Source organism: Oryza brachyantha, chromosome 8 (assembly GCF_000231095.2).
Source record: "Oryza brachyantha chromosome 8, ObraRS2, whole genome shotgun sequence".
Classification (NCBI taxonomy): domain Eukaryota; kingdom Viridiplantae; phylum Streptophyta; class Magnoliopsida; order Poales; family Poaceae; genus Oryza; species Oryza brachyantha.
The window spans coordinates 2,011,569-2,032,866 of record NC_023170.2 but is presented as its reverse complement, the minus strand read 5'-3'; the positions used below and the strand labels follow the sequence as shown (position 1 = coordinate 2,032,866).

Sequence of the window (21,298 nt, the reverse complement as noted above, 5' to 3'; positions counted from 1 at the left end):
GCACACGTAGAAACACCAACCTGTTGGCGACGCCTCCACGGAGCCACAGCGAGAGCCCAAGCCGGTCGAGAGACCCCGAGAGCGGGAGGCAACATCAAAAGGATAGTAGGAGGAAGGATTAATTAGTACTCTCTCCATCAGATAATAAGTGTATTCATGTTTAAAGTTTGATGGTCTATCTTTTTTTAAAAAAAATAATAATTATTTTTATTGTTATTAGATAATAAATATAAATAATATTTTTTATAAATTTTTAGATGAGATAAACGGTTAAATATTAGACACAGAAATCCATAAATTATTCTAGCACGGATGTAGTAAAGAACACCAGTCGAGCGAGCGATCGATAATCATAATTACTATTTTTGTTGTTATTAGATAATAAAACATAAATAGTATTTTATATATGATTATTTTTTATATAAATTTTTTAAATAAAATGAACGGTTAAATTGGATGAAGAAATTCAAGAATACCGTCATATTAGAATGGATGTACTCCTTCTGTCTCAGATGTTTGATTTTTTAGTGGTAACGTTTGAATATTTGTCTTATTTAAAAATTTAGTACAAATATAAAAAAATATCAAAAATGTTAAGTCGTGCTTAAACTTCTTTCGATAATAAAGTAAGTCACAAACAAAATAAATAATATTTTTATAAATTTTTAAATAAAATAAATGGTTAAACATTAAAAAAATTAAACATATGAAACCGAGGGAGCAGTGCAGAACACCAGGCAGGTGAGGGAGAGCGATCGATCAATGAGGCGAACCCCAAAAACCCCGCGCGGCGCCGACATGCTCGCGCCGGCCGACCATCTTTCATGGCTGGTTGGTTTGACTGAACTGCTTGTTGGTTAGTCTGCGTCGTGTTTGTTTTCCTATGACCCATTATTTTTAAGTTTATGTCACATCGAATGTTTGGACATTAATTTAAAATATTAAATAAAGACTATTAATAAAACTCATCTCATACTTTATTTCGCGAGACGAATCTATTTAGCCTAATTAGTCCATAATTAACAAATATGATGCTAGAGTAAACATTTGCTAATCATGGATTAATTAGCTTAAAAAATTTGTTTAATAAAATAGCCTTTATTTGTGCAATTAGTTTTGTTATCAGTATATATTTAATACTCCTAATTAACGTCCAAACATCTAATATGACAAAAGACTTAAAAAAGTCCCTAAGGAATAAGGGGGTTGTTTGGTTCCAACTGACTTTTTTTAAGTCCCTGTCACATCAAAAGTTTGGAAGTATTAAATATAGATTATTAATAAAACCTAACTTATACTTTGGACTATTTCACGAGACGAATCTACTGAGCCTAATTAGTCCATGATTAGTGAATATGATGCTACAGTAAACATTTGATCATCGTGGATTAAGTAGGCTTAAAACTTTTGTCTAATAAAATAGTCTTTATTTATTCAATTAGTTTTGTTATCAGTCTATATTTGATACTCCTAATTTTTGTCCAAACACCCGATGTGACAAGGGACTATAAAAAAGTCACTTGATCTAAACAGCCCCTAAAATAAGTCTCTAAATCCAAACAACCTCTAAAGTGTTTGCTAAGTGCAAGTTCAATAGTGTAGCCAACTATTAGCTCCAATTCATCTATAGTCAATCTAATATACAACTCATACAATAGTTACATACAAAACATTAATAGATGGTCCCACTCGTCATACACACTATGTCTTGGAGCCCGTGCTGCAGCTAACTACAAATTAGTAGCGCATTTCATTCTCTCTTTCTTCTTATCTCTTTAAAATATGTTTATAGCTGACTTATAGCATGTTACTGTACCTGCTCTTAAAGACCCTAAGGCCGCGTTCGGCTCTTGCCCGTAAGTTAACTTATGCCATGACACAAAAAGCGTAGTAATAGATTAGTACATAATTAATTAATTATTAATTTTTTAAAAAATATAAAATAGATTAATATGATTTTTAAAACAACTTTCCTATAGAAAATTTTTACAAAAATATCGTTTAATAGTTTGGAAAGCGTGAGCACGAAAAACGAGAAGGGATAAGTTACTAGTGAGGGACGGCCAATGCGGCCTAATGGCGTCCGCAACAAGACTGAGTCAGCTAGCTATTTGGTTGTACACGTCAGCATGTTTCCTACGCAGAGGAAAGAGAATACGCACGAAAAATCGAGCCAGCGATTCCCTTGTTGCTCATCTCGCCTTCTACTAGCGATTTCGGTCGGACTTCTTCCCGCATACAGATCTGTTGCGCGCGTGAATCCTTCTTTTCCCCCGTCCGTTGCGCGTGAATCCTCCCCTTTCTCCCGCGTCCACCGCGCGCGACAATCCTTCCCAATCCAGCTGCTCTCGTCCTTCCGATTTATTTCCAGAGCCTGCAAAACGAAAGGTCTGTTCCTCTTTCCATCTCTCTTTCTCTGATCTATTCATATCTGTATGATTCATTGCAAGGGGCGTGATTCAAAGATCTGAAATCCATTTGTTGCTTGTGGTGATGAGCCGCCAGAGCAAGCGAGAGATGGCTCCGTCACGATATCAGACTGAATCTACTCCTTCGTATCATACTGGATCCGCTCGTGCTGCTGGGAATCAAGTGCCTACTCCGGTTCCTACATTTCTTGGTGGTGGTTCTACTATTCCTAGTAACAGAGGTCAAGCAGGTAATTGATTTTGCTAGCTGGTGATAGCTGTCGGCCGTCGACGCTACTTGCTACATGTCTGCCTTGCTGCTGCGTGCTGTTGCCTGCCTTGATGCTGTGTGCTGCTGCTTGCTTGGTGCTAGCCGCCCGCCGCCGGCATCCCTTGCTAGTTGTCTGACTTGTTTAATTAATTGGTGTTTGTTCGATTAATAGATTATATTAAAGTGCTCCTGACTGCTATCTACTAATAAGAAGTACCATTATCAATTAATCTTTAAATTTATCATGTATTAGATATTCATGTGCATATGTATGACCACATCATTAAAAACTGGATGATTTCTCTAAACTAATGGCCGAATGGCATGACTTTCTATAGCATGGTGGCCTAGACCTTTGCCACAAGCCACATCTTCAGCAGCCACATCCACAAATTGGTAAGTTTTTTTATATGTAATTCTCTTGTTGCACTAGTTGTCATTTTATTATGTTCAGAAATAGTTAGTTCACTTGATATGTTAGTTTCAATAGAAGTAACGATATGGCTTGCTTAATTTTCCAGTGGTATGTATTACTATCCACCTGGTGGTTTTATGAACTTTCTACAAACTGGACAACCATTCATTCCTCATTTTTCGTCCCCATGGCCACCTATGGGAAATGAATCTCAATTGGCACCACCAAAAAATGGTTCAGGAAACCAAAATGCTAAAAATAGATCGAAAAGAAAAACTATCATCAACTTAGATGAGCGAAATGATGCAGGACTGCAAAGCGTCTAGTATTTGATCCAGATGAGGACGAGAGGCTAGTAAGTAAAATCGTATCATTCACTTTCTTTTTTACCTTTACAAATGTATGAATTTGCAACTAATCATGTGTGCTAAATTTAGGTCAGTGCATGGTTGTTTCACTCGACCCAATCAATGGGAATTGCAAGAAAAATGAGATCTACTGGGGTGATGTACATGAACTCTACAATAAAACTACACCTACAAACCGAAAAAGAGAGGCGAAACATCTCAAAGATCGCTGGCAAAAAATTAAGAGATGGGTGGGTTTTTTCTGTGCATGTTGGAAGAAGGCTACCTCAATTTATCTTAGCGGATATTCAGATGACCAGCTAAGAGACATGGCTAAGCAATTTTATTTGAATGACTATCCTAAGGAAGGCCCATTCACAGTTGAGCATTGCTGGAAGATTCTTTGTGATGAACCCAAGTGACATGCAATTTTGGAAGAACTTGAAAAACCAAATAAAAGGAGTTTGGATGATGAAGACGAGGCAATTGACATCTCAGGTGTACGAGAAAAGGAACTTCCTAAAGGGACAAAAAAAAAGCTAAGAAACAACACAATGGTAAAGGAAGAGTCAAAGATGATGATGTCCGTTTAGATGAAGACATGAAGAAATTCATTGACATTGAAGCAGCAATGAAAAACGACAAGAAGACTTCTTAAAGGCACAGGAACGTATTACTAATAAGAAGTTTGAAACAACAAGGATTAGGAGGGAGTCTGCTTTACTAGAATCATATCAAAAACTCTTGTGCATGGACACTAGGGAGATGACAGAGGATATTAGAGCTGAGCATGTGCTTGCCCTAAAGATGCTAAGGGAGAAATTGACTGGCAACAGTAACTAAGGTAGTTCCTTATTTTTGTTTACTGCTATTTTTACAGCCAGTCAACATGTATAAATGCATTGCTAAATATCATGCAGTAACACTAAATGCAGTCAGTCAACATATAGTGTCAATGCTTTGTGGATTATCATGCACTGTCATTATTATTGGTATGCAGTACCAATACAGTTCAATGTAATAGTCAAAATGCATTATTACTTTTGTGTGTATGTATATATACATGACCAATATAGCTGCATCTATATATGCAGGCAGCACAAAGTCTCCAACCTCTATACCCCTTTCTAAACTTGTCTCCAAACATGTTGGATCAATCCGATGATTCTGTAGACCCTTTAGAAGAGTTCTCAGCTGAGCAACAAACCCTTGACTCTCTTGCTGGCCGGATTTTTACGAAGATTAAGGCAAAGTTGGCGGGTAGTTCATCTAGGCGCCGAACCAGAAAGTACATCAATAGGAATCGTGAAGGTGCTCATCAACAACTTGTGGCTGATTTCTTTGCAGAAGAGCCTCTCTATTCTGATGTTATGTTTCGTAGAAGATTTCGGATGAGAAGGAATGTTTTTTTACGCATTGTGGATGCCTTAGGTAGTTGGTCTCCCTATTTCACTCAAAGGGTAGACTATACTAATCGACTGGGGCTTTCACCACTGCAAAAGTGTACAGCAGCAATCCGTATGCTTGCATATGGGACTGCAGCTGACATGCTTGATGAGTACTTAAAGGTTGCAGAGAGAACTGCCCTTGAGTGCTTGGAAAAATTTGTTCAAGGAGTGATTGATGCTTTTGGCTCCCAGTACCTACGACGACCTACAACTGAAGACATGGAGCGTCTGCTTCAAGTTGGGGAGTCTCGTGGATTCCCTGGGATGTTGGGTAGTATTGATTGCATGCATTGGTGATGGAAAAATTGTCCAACAGCATGGAAGGGGCAATATACCACCGGTCGGTATGGATTCCCAACCATCATCCTTGAAGCGGTAGCTTCACATGACCTCCATATTTGGCATGCATTCTTTGGTGTTGCTGGGTCTAATAATGACATCAACGTGCTCAATCAGTCCCCTTTGTTTCTTGAGGTGATAAAGGGTGAAGCTCCGTGGGTTCAATTTTCTGTCAATGGTAGGCAATACAACACGGGTTATTACCTAGCCGATGGAATTTGCCCAGAATAGGCAGCCTTTGTGAAGTCGATAAATTCACCCTAACTACAAAAGCAAAAGGTATATGCAGCAGAACAAGAAGGTGCAAGGAAAGATGTGGAGCGTGCTTTTGGTGTTCTGCAAGCTCGCTTCAATATTGTGCGTCGTCTAGCACGATCTTGGAGCACAAGGATTATTAGACAAATCATGAAAACTTATGTTATTCTCCACAACATGATAGTGGAAGATGAGGGAGAAATGGCTAAGGAGCCTATTGATTTGAATGCAATTCTGGAGCATCAATTATTCTTCCTCCAGAAGTTCAAAAGGCCTCAAACAGTAACCCATGCTTCAATGATGTTCGACATAGAAATTCTGCTATTCGTGCTCACTCAGTCCACATTCAACTAAAAGATGATTTAATTGAGCACATTTGGCAACGTTTTGGCCATAGGGCTCCCCACTAGTCGTTTTTTATATAACCTCATGTAAGATCTTTCATGGAATTGTTTTTTATTAGCACAGTTATTTATATTGAGTAAGCTGACTTACTTTATGTTTTCTTTTTTCAGAATCGTTGATATGAGGTTGATTGGAATTCTAGCAGGCTACGAAGAAGGTTGTTGGGTTAGAAATGACTTTTGGCTTTTGGTGACTACACCTCGACGATGCACTATTCAATTTGCTTTTTGTGGTATGAGAAAAATATGTATGCCTTGAGTATGTTATCAATTTACATATTTTATAGTAACGTGTGGACATTTTATTTTATTTTTATGTTAAAAACCTTTAGTTGTACCTGTTGCTTATCTTTAGTTGGTCATGTAATGAAATACCTTGAGTCAAGATCTATGCAACCAGTTGTTTATCTTTAGTTGGTCACTAAGCCTTCATATAGTGAGCCACAAAAATGGTGCACAGTATATCTATTTTTTCTCTATGCGTATGAAACTACTAAAAATGCAAATAGCTAGCAATATAGCTAGCTCTTTGGACTGCTGGCTATTTTGCTCATGACATGTACATTTTGTAGCTAGCAACTATCTATAAATATTGCGGACGCCCTAAGTAGTGCTCCTAATCACATCCATGATTCATTCACAGGACACGGCCGAACTGTTTGACTCTTTGCCAATATATTCACAGACCACGTACGGCGAGACTGTTTGGCTTCTTTGCATCAAATGGTTGAGCTTCTCTCAACACGTAAAATAGGAGTACAGCACTACACAGTGGAGTAAAGTGCTACCCATCATGGTCTTGGAATTGGAGTTGAGGAGACAGCTCATAGCATTTGTTACTACCTTCTTCTTGTTTCCCTGGCGCAGGATCACAGGGACGAGGCCGGGTATATACTCACGTTAGGCAGGATCTCCTCACTTGAATCCCCGGATGACTATGAGAAAACTTTAAGGTCCAGGGGGCGTTCGATGTTGAGGTTGCCACCTTGTCAAATCATCCCATGTAAAAAAAAGTCGTTAGCATATAATTAATTAAGTATTAGCTTTGGTAACTTTAAAAATAAATTAATCTGATTTTTTTAATAACTTTTATGTAAAACTTTTTTCATAAAAATACGTTTAATAACTTGGAAACATGCATACGAAAAAAAAAAAGAGTTTTACTCAATGGTCAGCTTTGAACCCAGCCTAGAGCTCTTCCTGCATTCAAGAGTGAAAAACCCACTTTCATGCTTGCAAATTAAACTCACTTTCATGCTAGAAAATTGCTTTAGGTGCGTTTGGTTGGTGGTCAGGATGGGATGGAATATGACCATCCATATTTTTAGGGATATGGTAATCCAAATTTATGTTTGATTGGATGGATGAGATGATATAATGTTTTGTTTGGTTGGATGGATGAGATGAACATATTTAATTACTAATAAATAATAATATTAATTAATCAACATAAATATTACTCTCTCTGGTTTAAAATAATTGACACCCGTTACTATTCATCTCGTAACTTTGACCATTTGTATTTTTGGGAAAAATATAGTGAATATCAAAAAATATATTATATTAGCGATGTATGACATATAAACATATGACCGTATAACTTTCACTGATTATCAAATGATCGCTTAAATGTTATTAATGGTCAAAGTTAAAATAGTAATGGTCAATGATGATAAGTAAACGAGTACAGGGGGAGTATCCTAATTAGTACAAATTAACACTGAAATATATCTATCATCACTAATTAACACTAATTTAAACTTGTTAATTACTAATTAATAACAAAACACACTAATTATCTATAAAGAATCACTAATGAACACCGTTAGTGAAGGTGGATGAGCTCATCCAGCTAGAGGTAGCAACGGGGCGGGTTGGGGCCGGGTTGGGCAAGAACGGCCCCGGCCTCGATCCCTGAAGTTCATCCCCAGACCTGGCCCCGAAAACAAAATCGAGGTGAAATCTGCCCCCACCCCTGGCCCCAATGGATCCCTGGATCCGAACGGGGACCCGACGTACCCGAGAAACAACAAACCGACAAACAACAGAGAGATAGAGGAGACTCACGCCCGTCGCCAGAGGCCGGAGCACTGCCGAGGCCGCCGCCAAGCTGTCGCGCCGCCACCCGGCCGTCATGCCGCCAAGGCCACCGCCCGGTCGTCGCGCCGCCGAGGCCGCCCAGTCGCGTCGCCGTTGTGTCGCCCAGCCATACCGCTGCACCGCGCCCCCCGCCGCCCCACATCGCCATCGCGCGGCCTAGCCGCACCGCCGCCGCCCAGCGTCGCCAACCCACCGAGCAGTCGTATCGCGCCCGCACCGCGCCGTCCCACCCCACTATGTCGGGCTGCCGCGCCACTGCTTGCTGTCGCCGCCGGCGCCTCCGCCTGGTGAATAGGAGAGTTGAGAGTGAGAGAGAGTGAGGGAGAGAGAGAGACTACAGCTAGGGTTAGGGTTGATACATGGGCTTTTTGTCTGCTGGGCCTTTGAGTGCTATATTTTAAAGTCTAAATGACATCCTCGGGTCCCCGCGGGGGGAAACCGTCCCCCGAACCCGCCCCTGACCCAAACCGGGGCCTCAGACCCGAATCTCCGCGGGTGAAAATTGCCCCCACCCCCGCTCCCGTAGAATATTCCTCTTCTAGGCTATCCTATCCAGCTTCGCCCATCTCTCATCCAAGAAATTACAGCAGGTAAAGCAGATGCTTGGGTACTGACCACAAGGCGAGCCCAAGAAGACAGCACTGTGGAGTGGAGCTCTGTATGAATGAATCCAAAGAAAGATCTGGTGATCATGAAGAGGATGACAACCAACAGGCAGGAGCAGCAGGAATCCAAGCACCCAAGACCTCATGAATTAAATTATCTCCCTGCTAGCTAGCGCTTCCCGCTCTTGAAAAGGCTGCCTTCGGCTTCACCTACACTGGTACATCCAGTCAAACACAAGGACTCTCTCTCTCTCTCTCTCTCTCTCTCTCTCTCTTATTGCGGCGTGTTCTTCTTGTGCTCGTGCTATTGGTTGTTGCTATTCATCCACTGGCTGCCGGTTGGTAAGCTTTTTTTCTCCAATAAACATCAGCTGTTTTTTTTCTTTTCTTAAGATACGTTGTTTGTCTTTTCTTTTGTTTTTATTTCTCTTTTCCGTAATCCCTAACACACTCTTTCTTCTTCTTCTTCTTCACATGTATACCCTTTCCTAACAAACTAATTGAAATGCACATTTTTCCTTTATTTTTCTCATTTACTTTGTATACCCTTGCCTAAACTATGATGCATTCTTTCTTTTCACGTTTGTCTTGTAAATCCTGGTTTTTCTCTCTTTTCTTTACGAGTGAATCTTAGCTCCACTTTTTTTAACCGACCAGTGCATCCCCGTAGTCCTATATAGGAGTATGTCATAGTAAGTTCAAGCAAAGGGCAAATTAAAATACTAATTCCTCACTCCCTATTTTTAATTATTTTTTTAGGAACAGCAGCAGTGCAGCACACCACTGCTGCAATTATGATTAGGGTGTACTATTCTTTATAGATGATACTAAAAGAAATCGTCCACAAGAAACTCACATGATCACATCGGTAGGCTGGGGCAAGCAGCAGCCGCGGTGCTTTGCTAATTACCGCGGATTAAGAGAGCTATATATGACGAGAATAAAAATAGGACACTGGAATCATTTTATACTCCAACACTGCAAGTCTACAATCCAGTTCCAACCAAACTCCTCTTCGTTTCTTAAACGGCAATAACCTGGTATTTTTGCTGTCATGTTTCATGAGTGATAGAGATAGTTTTTGAATTGTCTTTAGTTTGACTTCTAGGATATGAATATATCATCACTACTTATGGAATAAAATGGGTGGCGTCTTTAATAGTACTAGTTACTAGTAGTATTTAAAATTTTTGTTCTCAAATTTGCCAAGTAATAACATACTAGTATGTCTATTGGTGTCTTTAATATACCATTGGAAGAGGCAAACTTGCATTAAAAGGAATGTTTTATGCTATCTTGTATCATGAAAAAAAAATGTATTTTACTCTTAGTCATGCTTTAGTGTGGGGGCTGTGGCGGAATTCTAGGTTCGCTCCTTTAATTGATTAGAAGTTTCCACTAATTGTCTCATAACCTGTGAAAAAAACTGCATTTTTACCCTAGTCAGTTCCAGAAATGAATCTCGTTTTCTTTATGAAGTGTCCTTTTTTTTTTGGTAATATGATCCATTAATCATGTGTTTATTCATAGAACTGTATCATAATGTTAGTCATATTTGAGGATACTGCACACTGCGACTTATCTGATGGTGTACTGCCACTTTATTTACTTTATTGTTGTATTGGCATTCAGTATTTGACGATATGATACTACCTCGATATCAAATAAAACTTTAAGTTGTTTGCAAGTTTTGTCTTCAGCTCACAAGTTCTGATTTTTTTTAGCTAGTTACACTCAAATAAAAAAAAAACTCATTGGTTGCTTCTGTTGGTGAAAGCTAACACCCTAGCTACTAATGTAAGCCTACTTGATAAGCCCCTCTAAGTTGCCCCAGGATTTTTCCCATTTGATTTGACTTGAGGTGCGATATACCGTATCTACATGAATATTGCAATTTCAAAACAAACATCCCTTTAGAGTGTTACTTTTTCACTTCTAGCATAAATTTTGTGGACTAGCTAGCTGAAATAGTTTTGGCCATAAGTGTGCATATTTCTTTGTAAGTATACTCTTTACTGCTTTTGATTCTTTTTAAACTAACAATGTACTGTTTTCTCCTTCGCTAAACTAGTTGCAAATGGCTGATCTGAACAACAACGGGCCTCGACGACCCAATCTCCTTACCAGCAGCGTCAGCGTTAACCAAAATTGGATCACTACTACAGCTGCCCACTCAATTTTCAGTGTTGAGGTGGCTGTGCTCTATGAAGAGGAGGACAACATTGAGACTCTGACTAATTACGTCGAATTGACAAATGCCTTGTTGCCACCAAACAAAAGAGGCAAAACCTACAAGAAGACAGATGTTGAAACGCATAAGAGAAAGGACTTGCCAAAGTTTGGACAAAGGCAACAGACGGGATTCCTTGTTGAGAAGCGCGGCAACAGTATGTACATACTAACTACAGCACATGCGGTTGACACTGTTTACAAGAAAGGGGTGCATCAAGTTAGTGCAGAAGACCTCAATCAGGTATTCACGTTCAGTGTCATTTGCACACATCAGGAGGCATACCTTAAGCAGGCTGAGCCTGATAAGAGTGTTTCAGAATTGTCTGAGATCATACTCTTCTGCAGGGGTGGTTGCAGTTGATACCCAAAGGGATTTGCTTCTTCTTGAAACAAACGAAAACAACCTGCGCTTGCATGATGTGGATGATGGAGGGTTTGTTGCATGCTCATCTCAGCATCCTGTGATTAGGATGTCTAATTCGCCTCCTGTGCAAGATGAGCCTGTCCTCATGCAAGGCTGGCCTCCACTACGAGTGAATTCATCAGTTTGGGGCAATGCAAATTGTGTTTATAGAACATATGATGTTCTCACCAGCATAAATAAAAAAGGATATACTATGCTGCTTATGGAGGTTCCTCAGTTTTATTGTGCTGCTGGGTTCTCAGGAAGCCCAATACTGAATGGCAATTGCGATTTCCTCGCTGTTTATCATGGGGTGGACGATGAATCCCAATTTGGGTATTGTATTAGCTTGGATGATGTCAGACACTTCCTAACCACAGCATTAGATAATGTAAGCTGATACAATTTCGAAACAACTAAATGCTATGCATTAGTATTTTCAAGCACCGTAATAGGTTTTTATTATTATTATTTCAGCTGCCGCCGGACTGTACTGACGAGCAGGATGAGTAGGCTACTCAATTTCTTAATTAATGGTACTCATTTCTAATCATTGATCTGCATATTTATTAGACTTGTAGCGATCCACAATTTCACTTCAATTTTTCAGGTCTTTGGGGAGTGTTTGTGGCAGGAGGCCAGGGAGAAAATTACTAGGGATGCCCCTTAGAGATAAGCCGGGAAGCCCCTAAAACCTATTTAATTATAACTAAACCTTAGCTGTTTACTTCTGTTATGTTGATTGCCTTAGACAATAGTGGCAAGTATCAGTCCAAGTTCTGCATGTGGATTTATGCAAACCTTGTTTAGAAGAGAGTTAGATTCTCTTCCCTTTACTCTTTCTTAAGCACTCTCTCCTTAGTAATGTTATGTTCATATGATCTCTCTGTAATCCCAATATTGGGAAAGAGCTACACAGCCTCTCTCCCGTTGGTACTTCCTATTTATTCTAAGTTAATGGCCACCATGACTTTAAAAATGCTCCTGCCTAATACAAAAGTAATGTGTTTGGTTTGAGCTGGTAGAGAGAAAATGCTATTTATTAACTACAAAATATAGGGAAACACACAACTTACTACGAAGGATAAAGGTCTTCTACTACATTTTGTAGTATGAGTAGTATATTGAGACCAAACGAACGATTGATTTGCAAGGTACAGAATTTGTGTCGTTGACTCGTCACAGGTGTTCTTAGCTCTTGAACCCTGACTAACCATGCATGAACTGATTTACTAAGCCATGTGTCTGAGGACACATTGCAGGTGGTCTCAAGAATTTACCACAGGACTGTCCAACTCACCAAAGTCAACCTAGGTTCTGGTGGTACATATGGAAAGATATTAGCTGATGTGAATAACAAACTTCAATCAAACCCACCCATCATACATAATTGAACATAATTGTGTACTGAACATGGCAATGTGATTGACATTGATTTAGCACAAGACAAAATAAAATCATTCTTGTCAGGCAGCAAACTAATGGATGATTCTACATAGCCGCTCAATTCACTTTTTCAGGGCTCCACCAAATTCAACACAAGGAAAATGTTTTTATGCATATGTTCAGAAGTTTAATATGTTTTGGTGTGTAAACTTATGCTTACAAACCGAAATTTAAATTTTCAACCTTAAATTTAGAGTTGATTTTAAGAATTATTCATCAAAAATTATTTTTTGGCATTTGTTTTTAAATAGCTAATATATATAAGTTATATTCATATATTATTTTTCGTTTCTAATGTCATTTGGTTTTTTTCCTTACAAAAGACAGAATCACCACCTAAATGAAAAGTGATTGATGCGACCCAATAGTGCTATATATTGACAAGGACTTTAGTATAAACCAGCTAAACTGAGACATACACAGATAGATACTCAGCTCCTCTAATAATATAGTAGCACGTCGTTAGAGGGAACATCCGTGTGCCCGCGTGCCCATGATGTATTGATTGTGTGTGTTATACTGGGGGACATTATCTTCTGTTAAGAGCGTATGAGGCGCAGTAACACCTTTCTTACAAAAATCTCATCCAAAAAATCAGCACAACCATTTAGACAATGAGGTTGCATTGCTGGTAGGAGGCCTTGCGAAATTATCCCAAAAGCACAAGTAGACATCCCTCTCCTTGGTCAGTCATTACTATAGCCAACTTAAGTCTTACACCATCAGTAAACCTACATTCCAAAACATTCGTCAGTTCCACGAATAATTTTACAGTCCTAAAAGATAGATGCCTTGCAATATCCAAATCAAACCATTGTCTAATTGAGTCATCCAACTAGCTATGCCAAAAATAAACGTATCCAGACTGAATGACTATTATAATTGTCGTCAGGTTAGCTATTATAAACTTTGAATTCTAAATCTGGCTACATGGGTTGATCATGAAACTAATTAATGTTTCAGACTATAAGAAGCCATACCACAAAAGTTACAACAACATAATTTTCTTGTCCCTATGATGCAACTAACTGCAGTGGTTGAGGATAAAAGTTAGGGATAACAAATACTAAAGTAAGGCATTACTACAATTGTTTAACTAGTTACCTGTTTAGAAGCATCAGAGAACTGTACAGGGAAAGTAATGCTTTCCCTATATGAGTCGAAGAGATTATGAACTTCAACCTTCATAGACAGAAACATGGGTGTTCAACCTTTTTTTCGCTTTTACCTTTCAATACTAAAGAACCAAGTAACGTTTTTTTTATTTACACATATAGTTAGCGTACCTTGAGATCTGTTGTCGAGTGCATCCCTTGCAGGTATCGCCAACCAAGAGAAAGGAGATAGTCTTCTAACTGTTCAGAGTGTAATAGCATATAAACCATACGAAATTTATGGATATAGTTAATTGATTAATAAACTAAGATTTTTTATCACCTGAGGTAAAGTAGAACAACAAACATCCTGAAAAACAATAACATCCCCTCGTCTAATACCAAGCTTTTCAGCAGCAGATTCAACTATCACCTATGAGACCAAAAGAGTCAGAAACTACAAGAAAAATATCAGGACAGAATAGTTATTATACCTGCTTCACAATGAAACCACCAGTGATATCATAGTCAATAGAGAGTTCCTCCTGTCTGGACACATCCAGTAGTTCCACTGACTTCAATTGCATGCCAAGGATGGGGCGAGAAACACGTCTAAAAATGAGTTGGATTTAGTTCATCAGCTCCAAAAGTCAAATTTATACGATATTTTTTTGGCTAATACAAGTACAAGTGCTCCATAACACAACAGTACTACATCATTTTGGTTTAGAAGGCACATTGGTATGAGGATGTATTGACTGCTCCATCATCCAATCGGTATATTTTTTAAGTATAGGAATGGGGTAATTGCCCCCATACCATCAAACTGGTTGCATCTTGGCATCCAATTCATTACCCTTTATCCTCGATAAAATTTATTATGAACACAAACTAGGTACAAGAGACATGTGCCCCTAGCAGCGACCATATAGGGCATTGAGCAGCAACGTGACGACATCAGTGGTGTTGGGGCTACAATGCTCGAAGCTGGAATGGCAGTAAATGTTGGGCATGAGGCGACAATGGGAATAGCAGTGGCACGCGGTGCAGTTAGTGCCTTAGAGAGTTGGATTCGAGATGTTTTAGTTATGCAACCGTAGCCAATTCATGGCTTGACATTTAGCAGAATGGGGATTCCGATTTTACATGCAAACAAAAAATGCAATAGCCAGGAGGAGGAGAAATCATGATGAAGATGGATGGTGGTGCTATAAGGGTAACAGGGAACAAACTAGATGGTGTGTCAGCAAGCATAAATGGAAGGTCATATTTTGGCATGTTGGAATAAATTAGTCTTCATAAGGATATTTTCTCTAATAAATAAACGCATAAATTATAGTATGGTAGTATTGTATGGAGCCACTCCTACATTTTGAATACATTTTTTCCTTACGTAAGATCTAAGCAATAAAAGCAGTAAAGTGTGCTGCACTGAACCAGAGGTAGATTTAAATAGCTCGCCCTTCCTAAATGCAATCTATCCCATATTTGAACATTGACATTATCATCCAGTTTACAGAATCTAAATGATGAGCCCAATTTTAATGATCTAGCAAACAAAGGATAACATCAAAACAAATGCCAGACAGGTTTCTTATAGTTATAGACCTAGTTGTGGTGATGGTGTCACTCACACCTCGATAATTTGTGCACATACTTTGATTCAATAAAATATTAAATACAACGATAAATGCTTAAACACATAACCAGCAAATAAAAGTCAAGAAAAACCTTTTGTGAACAAGAGACAAAAGATACATCAAGAAATCTACCATAAGTGAGATAACTGCCTAATTGATCATAGTTCATGCACAGCATGGCATTGTAATGATCAATGAGCAAACTAGATCACATTCAAACAGTTGTCATCAGTAAACACCATCAAATACTTTCTAGCACTTAAAACAGTGTATTTAGCTGATAGGATGTTGACAGAGTGGCACAAGGTGATAATGCACTGTTTAAACAATAATGGCTGCCTATAAATTTTACATTTGGATAACAACCATGTAAGAGAAGAGAACAAACCTAAACTGGTCCCACATCGCAATGCAAGTCATGATTGTATTGATAGAGGTAACAACTGGACCTGGGTTTATATCAAATGCAATCGCAATGATATCGCCACCATGGTCAATCACCGGCCCTCCTGAACCACCCTATATCAAAGAGATACTTTTAAATTAAATGAGAAAGTAATAATGCACTAAAATGCGAACATAATAATGCATCAATACCTCAGGAATATCACAACTCAGAAACATGTAGTGGTTCCTCAATAGCACAGGATAATCCAGCCATAAAATTGTTCCATGACTGACCCCTAAGGACATGTTTTCATCCCTACCCAATGAAAATATGTCTTGCCCAAAGTATGCGCCTGGCCCAAAAGAAGGGACCTGCAACTGGAAGTCTACTATCACCTCCAAAAGGGCGATACCATAGTGCACATTGAAGAATAACAACTGTCCTTCTGTGATAGTCTTATTTGGCATTGAACAGACAGCTGAAGATTTGAAACTTGATCAACTATAGTTAATTTGTATAAAAGGGACTAATGGGAAAAAAATGAAATCATAAGAAATAGCATACACATCTCATAATAATAGAATCTCCAATGCAGCATGCTAGGTATGGGCAGCTAAGCCATAGTGAGACAAACATGCAGTGTTGTTACTCACTTTCACAAGAAACAATACTGATACATGCGAGCTAAAGGTTCTACCTTGCAAAGCTCATCGACTTGACAAGGGCATTGAGGAAATCAAGGGAAGGCTTGGGTGCAAATAATTTTGAAAAGGCTCATGACAAGGTAATTAAATCAATTATCTTTTAAGAAGTTTAGAGGATGACGGGATTTTCTTCTTTGTGCCCTTGTGGCATAAAGGGAATTAACATGCTGACAAAGGAGTTTCGAGAGCTGATATGTTAGTGGAAGAAGTTAGTGTGTGTGTCAATGTAAACTTAAAAAGATATGTGATAAGATATTTCCCATTACCACAATTGTTGTTTCATGGGGTGCTTGACATTACATAATTTGGTTTGTAGAGCACATGCAAATGATATGAATTTCTGGTGTGGCCTCACATTAGGTGGAAAGAGGCCTATGGAATGCACGGCAACAAGTGGGCAATATAACCAGATTTATTTGGCCAAACAGTCCAAGTTGTATTGAAATACCTCATAATTCCTATTCAATTTCTAAAATTCAGCAAGTTCAGCTACAGTGAGCAATTACTTCCCAATTTAACAGCAATGCCAATGAAACTCAGATGATAAACGAAGAGGGATTAAGTAACAGCAGTTGGTAATTCAAAAGATTAAACCAATTACAGGCGACGACATTATCAACTACAGTTATGAGATATGCAGCATAGATACATAGACTATATACAGGCAACGACATTATCATCCTGTTAGTCTATCTGTGACAGGTTCTGCTTCCTTTTGGAACTAAACTAGAATAAAACCGGTTAATACTCAACTACTTGTGGTGCGTTGTTATCGTGTTGTTCATAGAAACACATAACATTTATCTATATCGATTTCGTTACCAGCCTTTTCTTATTATGGACCGGCTACTTGATGGAATTTTCCTATTAGAAAATTTGCTCGGTATTAGGTGTGTGGAGGATTTATCCATATGTGCTTTTTTGGTTATATTTACTGCATTGGAGCATGGGCATGGTACTATATAATCATGTATCATGTTAGGTTTTTTGGGTGGGAAGTAAAATCTTGTTCTTTTAACTTGAGGTGCTTCTTTTTATTGTTACGAGATAATAGCATGGTTGCACACTTAACACCAAATATGAACACATGTACTTAAATAAGACAGTTTTAGCTCACCATATCCTGAGAATGTGGTAGTTCTTCTGAAGAGTTTGGGTTAGGAGAGGAAGGCCGAGGGCCTAGGAAAATTGTTTCTGTAGCAGTACCTCCTGAGAGACGGGTACTGGCTTTCTTCTATGAAAGGATGATCTGTTTGTCTATTCTTAACCAGTATTTTAATTTTATACTTTTCCTTTATTTTGCATGGTTTACTGATTACATGAGCTTGTGTTGCTACTTGCTCGATGTTTATAACCTTACTAAGATGGTAACTTGAAAGGTTGAAAGCAATTTTTTTTAGTTATTTTTTCTAGGGACCATTTTGAGCTGCAGGGCTAGCATCATGTGCAACATTCCAGTTGAGAAGTCCAAGGAATCACTGAAAATATAGATTTAATTCCTTCAATTTAAGCTGAGAATAGCAATGTCCTTTTATCAGCTTTGATCTACGTGGGTCGCCCCATAAATACATGATTAGGATGCTAGCTGCAAAATTCTATTTGCTGATGTATACAAGGATCAGTTTATTCTATGTACTTATGCATGTCTAGGGCAGTAATTGATCACTTTGATAATTTCAAAATGATTTTGTAAATACTGTATCAATTGAAAATCCCAGATTTGACCTTTACAACTTCAGGTAGATCACTGTCTTGTAATACATCACTATCCTGAAATCTAGGATCCGATCTTTATAACTTCATGCTATACTAGATATGTATGCTGAAATATTATATTACTGTTCTTAGACCTTTATTAGGACATGATCTTTACAACTTCATACTGAATTCATATTACACCATGTATAGAAACTATCTGAATTAGCACGGACTTGGAATGCATGTACTTTTAAAGTCTAGATTACTGCCTAAACATGAGCTTAGAGGAATATATTTGAATTCAGTGGGTAAACATGCTTCTCCAATGTTTCTGAATTCATTGTTTAGAGTCACATCCTGTGGATTTTTCATGCAGCATTGCACGTGCATGATTACTAGTATATATTTCAAAGAAGAGTTATGTACCTTGAGTGTTGGGTTATGTAATTCACCGCGGAAGTCACAAACAGCAGCAGCAGCAGTCAGGATCTTGGCGCGTTTGGTAGTCCCCTCCCAACTGATTATGACGCCAGTGCATTGGGAAATTAATTCCCCATCTTCAAGCCATCGAATCTCTCTCTCAATTTATCAGTAGGTACGAGCAGGAATCGACGGTATGCACAATAATAATAATAAAGCATATATGGTGATTTTACCAGGAATTTTGGATGAAACACCGACAACAGAGCGAGCCACACGGCGCACCATGGCTTTGTATGGTGGTTTGACCACGGCATCATCAGTGAGGGGCTCACTGTGCTCAGGATCATCCCTGAGAGTCGGGATATCTTTACGTTGAGCTAAAGATCGAGAAGGAGACCAATCGGTGACCATGAATAATAGAGTAGAAAAACAGATTAAATTGCAGAACGAACGGGAAAAAAAAAGAGAGATTGGATTTGGGTCGGGCAAGGGAAGGTGAGATCGAGATTGAACCTTGTTGTTTGGAGAGCTTGGCGACCCTGCGGCGCTCATCTATCCACTTCAAGACAGCATCCGCATGTTTTCTGGTAGGACGCTTCCCCGGTGGTAATGTGGGATAAGGCGGGTAGCGAAGAGGGAGCGGCCGCGAGGCCAAGGTCATACCAGTACTGCTGCTCTTCGTAGTCGGAGGCGCCGCGGCCGGAGCGCCCCCGCCACCGCCGGCTCTAGGGTGCTCCGCGGTATCCAACCCTAGAGCCCTCGCTCTGGATCGAGTCCATCTTCCGCTGACCGCCGCCGGTGCGTGGCTTTCCCCACTCTCGGCGGGGCGAGGGGAAGGGGAAGGGGAAGGGGGAGGGGAAGGGGGAGGAGGTCGCGCCGCCCGCGTCGACGCCCTCGGTTTGCGTGGCATCGCCGGTGGAGTGGAGTGGCGTCGGCGGAGGCGGAGGCGGAGGCGGTAGGTCTTGCGTCGTTATCCCCAAGTCCGCCTCTGCACTATTATAAAAAGTTTGGCACGTCGTCCTGGGCCGTATGGCTGCTTCGCCAGGCCTGGCCTCCACGGGCCGCGCACTCGGCGTACGCCATGTCTCCGAGTTGGCGCACGGGGTCCGAAGCTTCTGGGCTCGATCGAATTCGTTAGCGCGGTCGGCGCTTGTCGTTGGTGTTTCGGGGACTCTGCACCGATCGCGTACGCGTGCGTGTTGTTGCTGGGCAGTGGGCGATGTCCACCGGGTCCTGGTCGTGCATCAGTTTGTGGCGAGCCAGTTTGGGTATTTTCATTCGCTCGTTTTAGACTAGAAACATATCTCTTCGGCTATAATGTTTTACTGTGTAAAGCTGGAAGAGCTGAAGAAGCTTAGGGGCTCCAAGTCTCCGTTATTAAATATAGATTATTAATAAAACATATCCATAATATTAGATTATTTCACGAGACGAATCTATTTAGCCTAATTAGACCATGATTAGCGAATGTGATGCTACAATAAACATTTGCTAATCGTGGATTAATTAGACTTAAAAATTTTATCTAATAAAATAGTCTTTATTTATGCTACTAGTTTTGTTATCAGTCTATATTTAATATTTCTAATTAACGTCCAAACATCCGATGTGACCAAAGACAGAAAAAATTCCTGATACAAACAACCCCTTATTCACTTGCTGTTCGAAAAGGGGTAACTCTAGCAATGCAGCACATGTATTTGATTTTTTTTTCAGCACCAGCCAACCCGGGTCGATGATGTAGCGATGCAACACATACATTGTTTGTTATTTTTTCTATCGTCAGATATATCAAGGCAATAGATTGAAAATTTTAAAACCAAAAAATTATCACCTAAATCATTCTCAAAATATATCATTATTTTTTATAGTATTTAATTATTAATCCCTTAATTAGGGCTATTGCATAACTTGACTCTATTTTAAAACCTAACTGCACATTTGACTCTATTTTTTTCACTTTATAATTTTGACCTATTTTTCAAATTTGAAGCGACCGACTGACTCTAGTCTGTCAAGTGAGCCTAACAGTGTTAAATGAGACATGAGTGGATATTTTTACCCTTGTATATTTGATCCTACTCTGTAAATGCTTATTACACATTTGGCCCAATTTTGCACATTTGTCCGTTTAACAAATAATTTAATTGTCATAATTTATGTTTAATATTTGAGACAAATTTGTTTGATATTTGACTTAAGTTTGATTAAATTGACAAATGGTACTAAAATTTAAACTAAATTTAGCTCAAAATTGAATTAATTTAACAAAATTGTGATATGGTTTTGCCTAAATTTTGATAGCATATTGCCCAAAATTATCAAATTGCATACAGTGACAATATACTCCCATCTTATCGTAGTTTTGCGGTAGCAAGAAATTGGATCCCACAGAACAAACATGATGCTCATTCACCCAAATCTTTACATGATGAGCGATCGAGTGAGATGATTACAAGCAAAGAACAAAGGCATGTATTGCTGCTCCCAATCTTTACAGCTTACATGCAGTTAAAGGAAAGCATCGCCCCTGCTCGCGAGCCGTCCCCGCGAGCTGCTGGCCGCGGCCGCCGCGTGCCGGACGCAGCCACCGCCGCGAGCCGCGCTGCCCGCAGCCGCCGAGCCGCTGCCGCGAGCGTCCCCCGCACGCGCAACCGCCATGCGCTGCCGCCGTGGCC

General features: G+C 39.5%; 1 protein-coding gene and 2 pseudogenes across 4 annotated transcripts; 2 read left to right on the top strand and 1 right to left on the bottom strand.

Moving 5' to 3' along the window:
• The first annotated feature begins 2,517 nt into the window (after positions 1 to 2,517).
• LOC102719790 lies at positions 2,518 to 5,837 on the top strand (annotated as a pseudogene).
• A 4,832-nt stretch (positions 5,838 to 10,669) lies between these two features.
• Positions 10,670 to 11,627, top strand: LOC107304697 (annotated as a pseudogene).
• A 1,334-nt stretch (positions 11,628 to 12,961) lies between these two features.
• On the bottom strand, positions 12,962 to 19,547 carry LOC102719510. 4 transcript variants are annotated; one of them, XM_040526774.1, is made up of 10 exons: positions 19,134 to 19,547; positions 18,854 to 18,997; positions 18,624 to 18,754; positions 16,005 to 16,172; positions 15,796 to 15,926; positions 14,262 to 14,379; positions 14,111 to 14,200; positions 13,960 to 14,028; positions 13,778 to 13,855; positions 12,962 to 13,404 (listed from the first exon to the last, which is right to left on the bottom strand). In XM_040526774.1, exons 1-10 carry the CDS (start codon positions 19,528 to 19,530, stop codon positions 13,396 to 13,398), a joined length of 1,335 nt encoding a protein of 444 aa, XP_040382708.1. In that variant the 5' UTR covers positions 19,531 to 19,547; the 3' UTR covers positions 12,962 to 13,395. The 4 variants fall into 4 exon arrangements, with proteins under 4 accessions (XP_040382708.1, XP_040382709.1, XP_015696100.1 ...); XM_040526775.1 differs by having other exon boundaries at positions 16,005 to 16,166; positions 19,134 to 19,546; XM_015840614.2 differs by lacking the exons at positions 18,854 to 18,997; positions 19,134 to 19,547 and having other exon boundaries at positions 16,005 to 16,273; positions 18,624 to 18,833.
• Between the last annotated feature and the right edge of the window lie 1,751 nt (positions 19,548 to 21,298).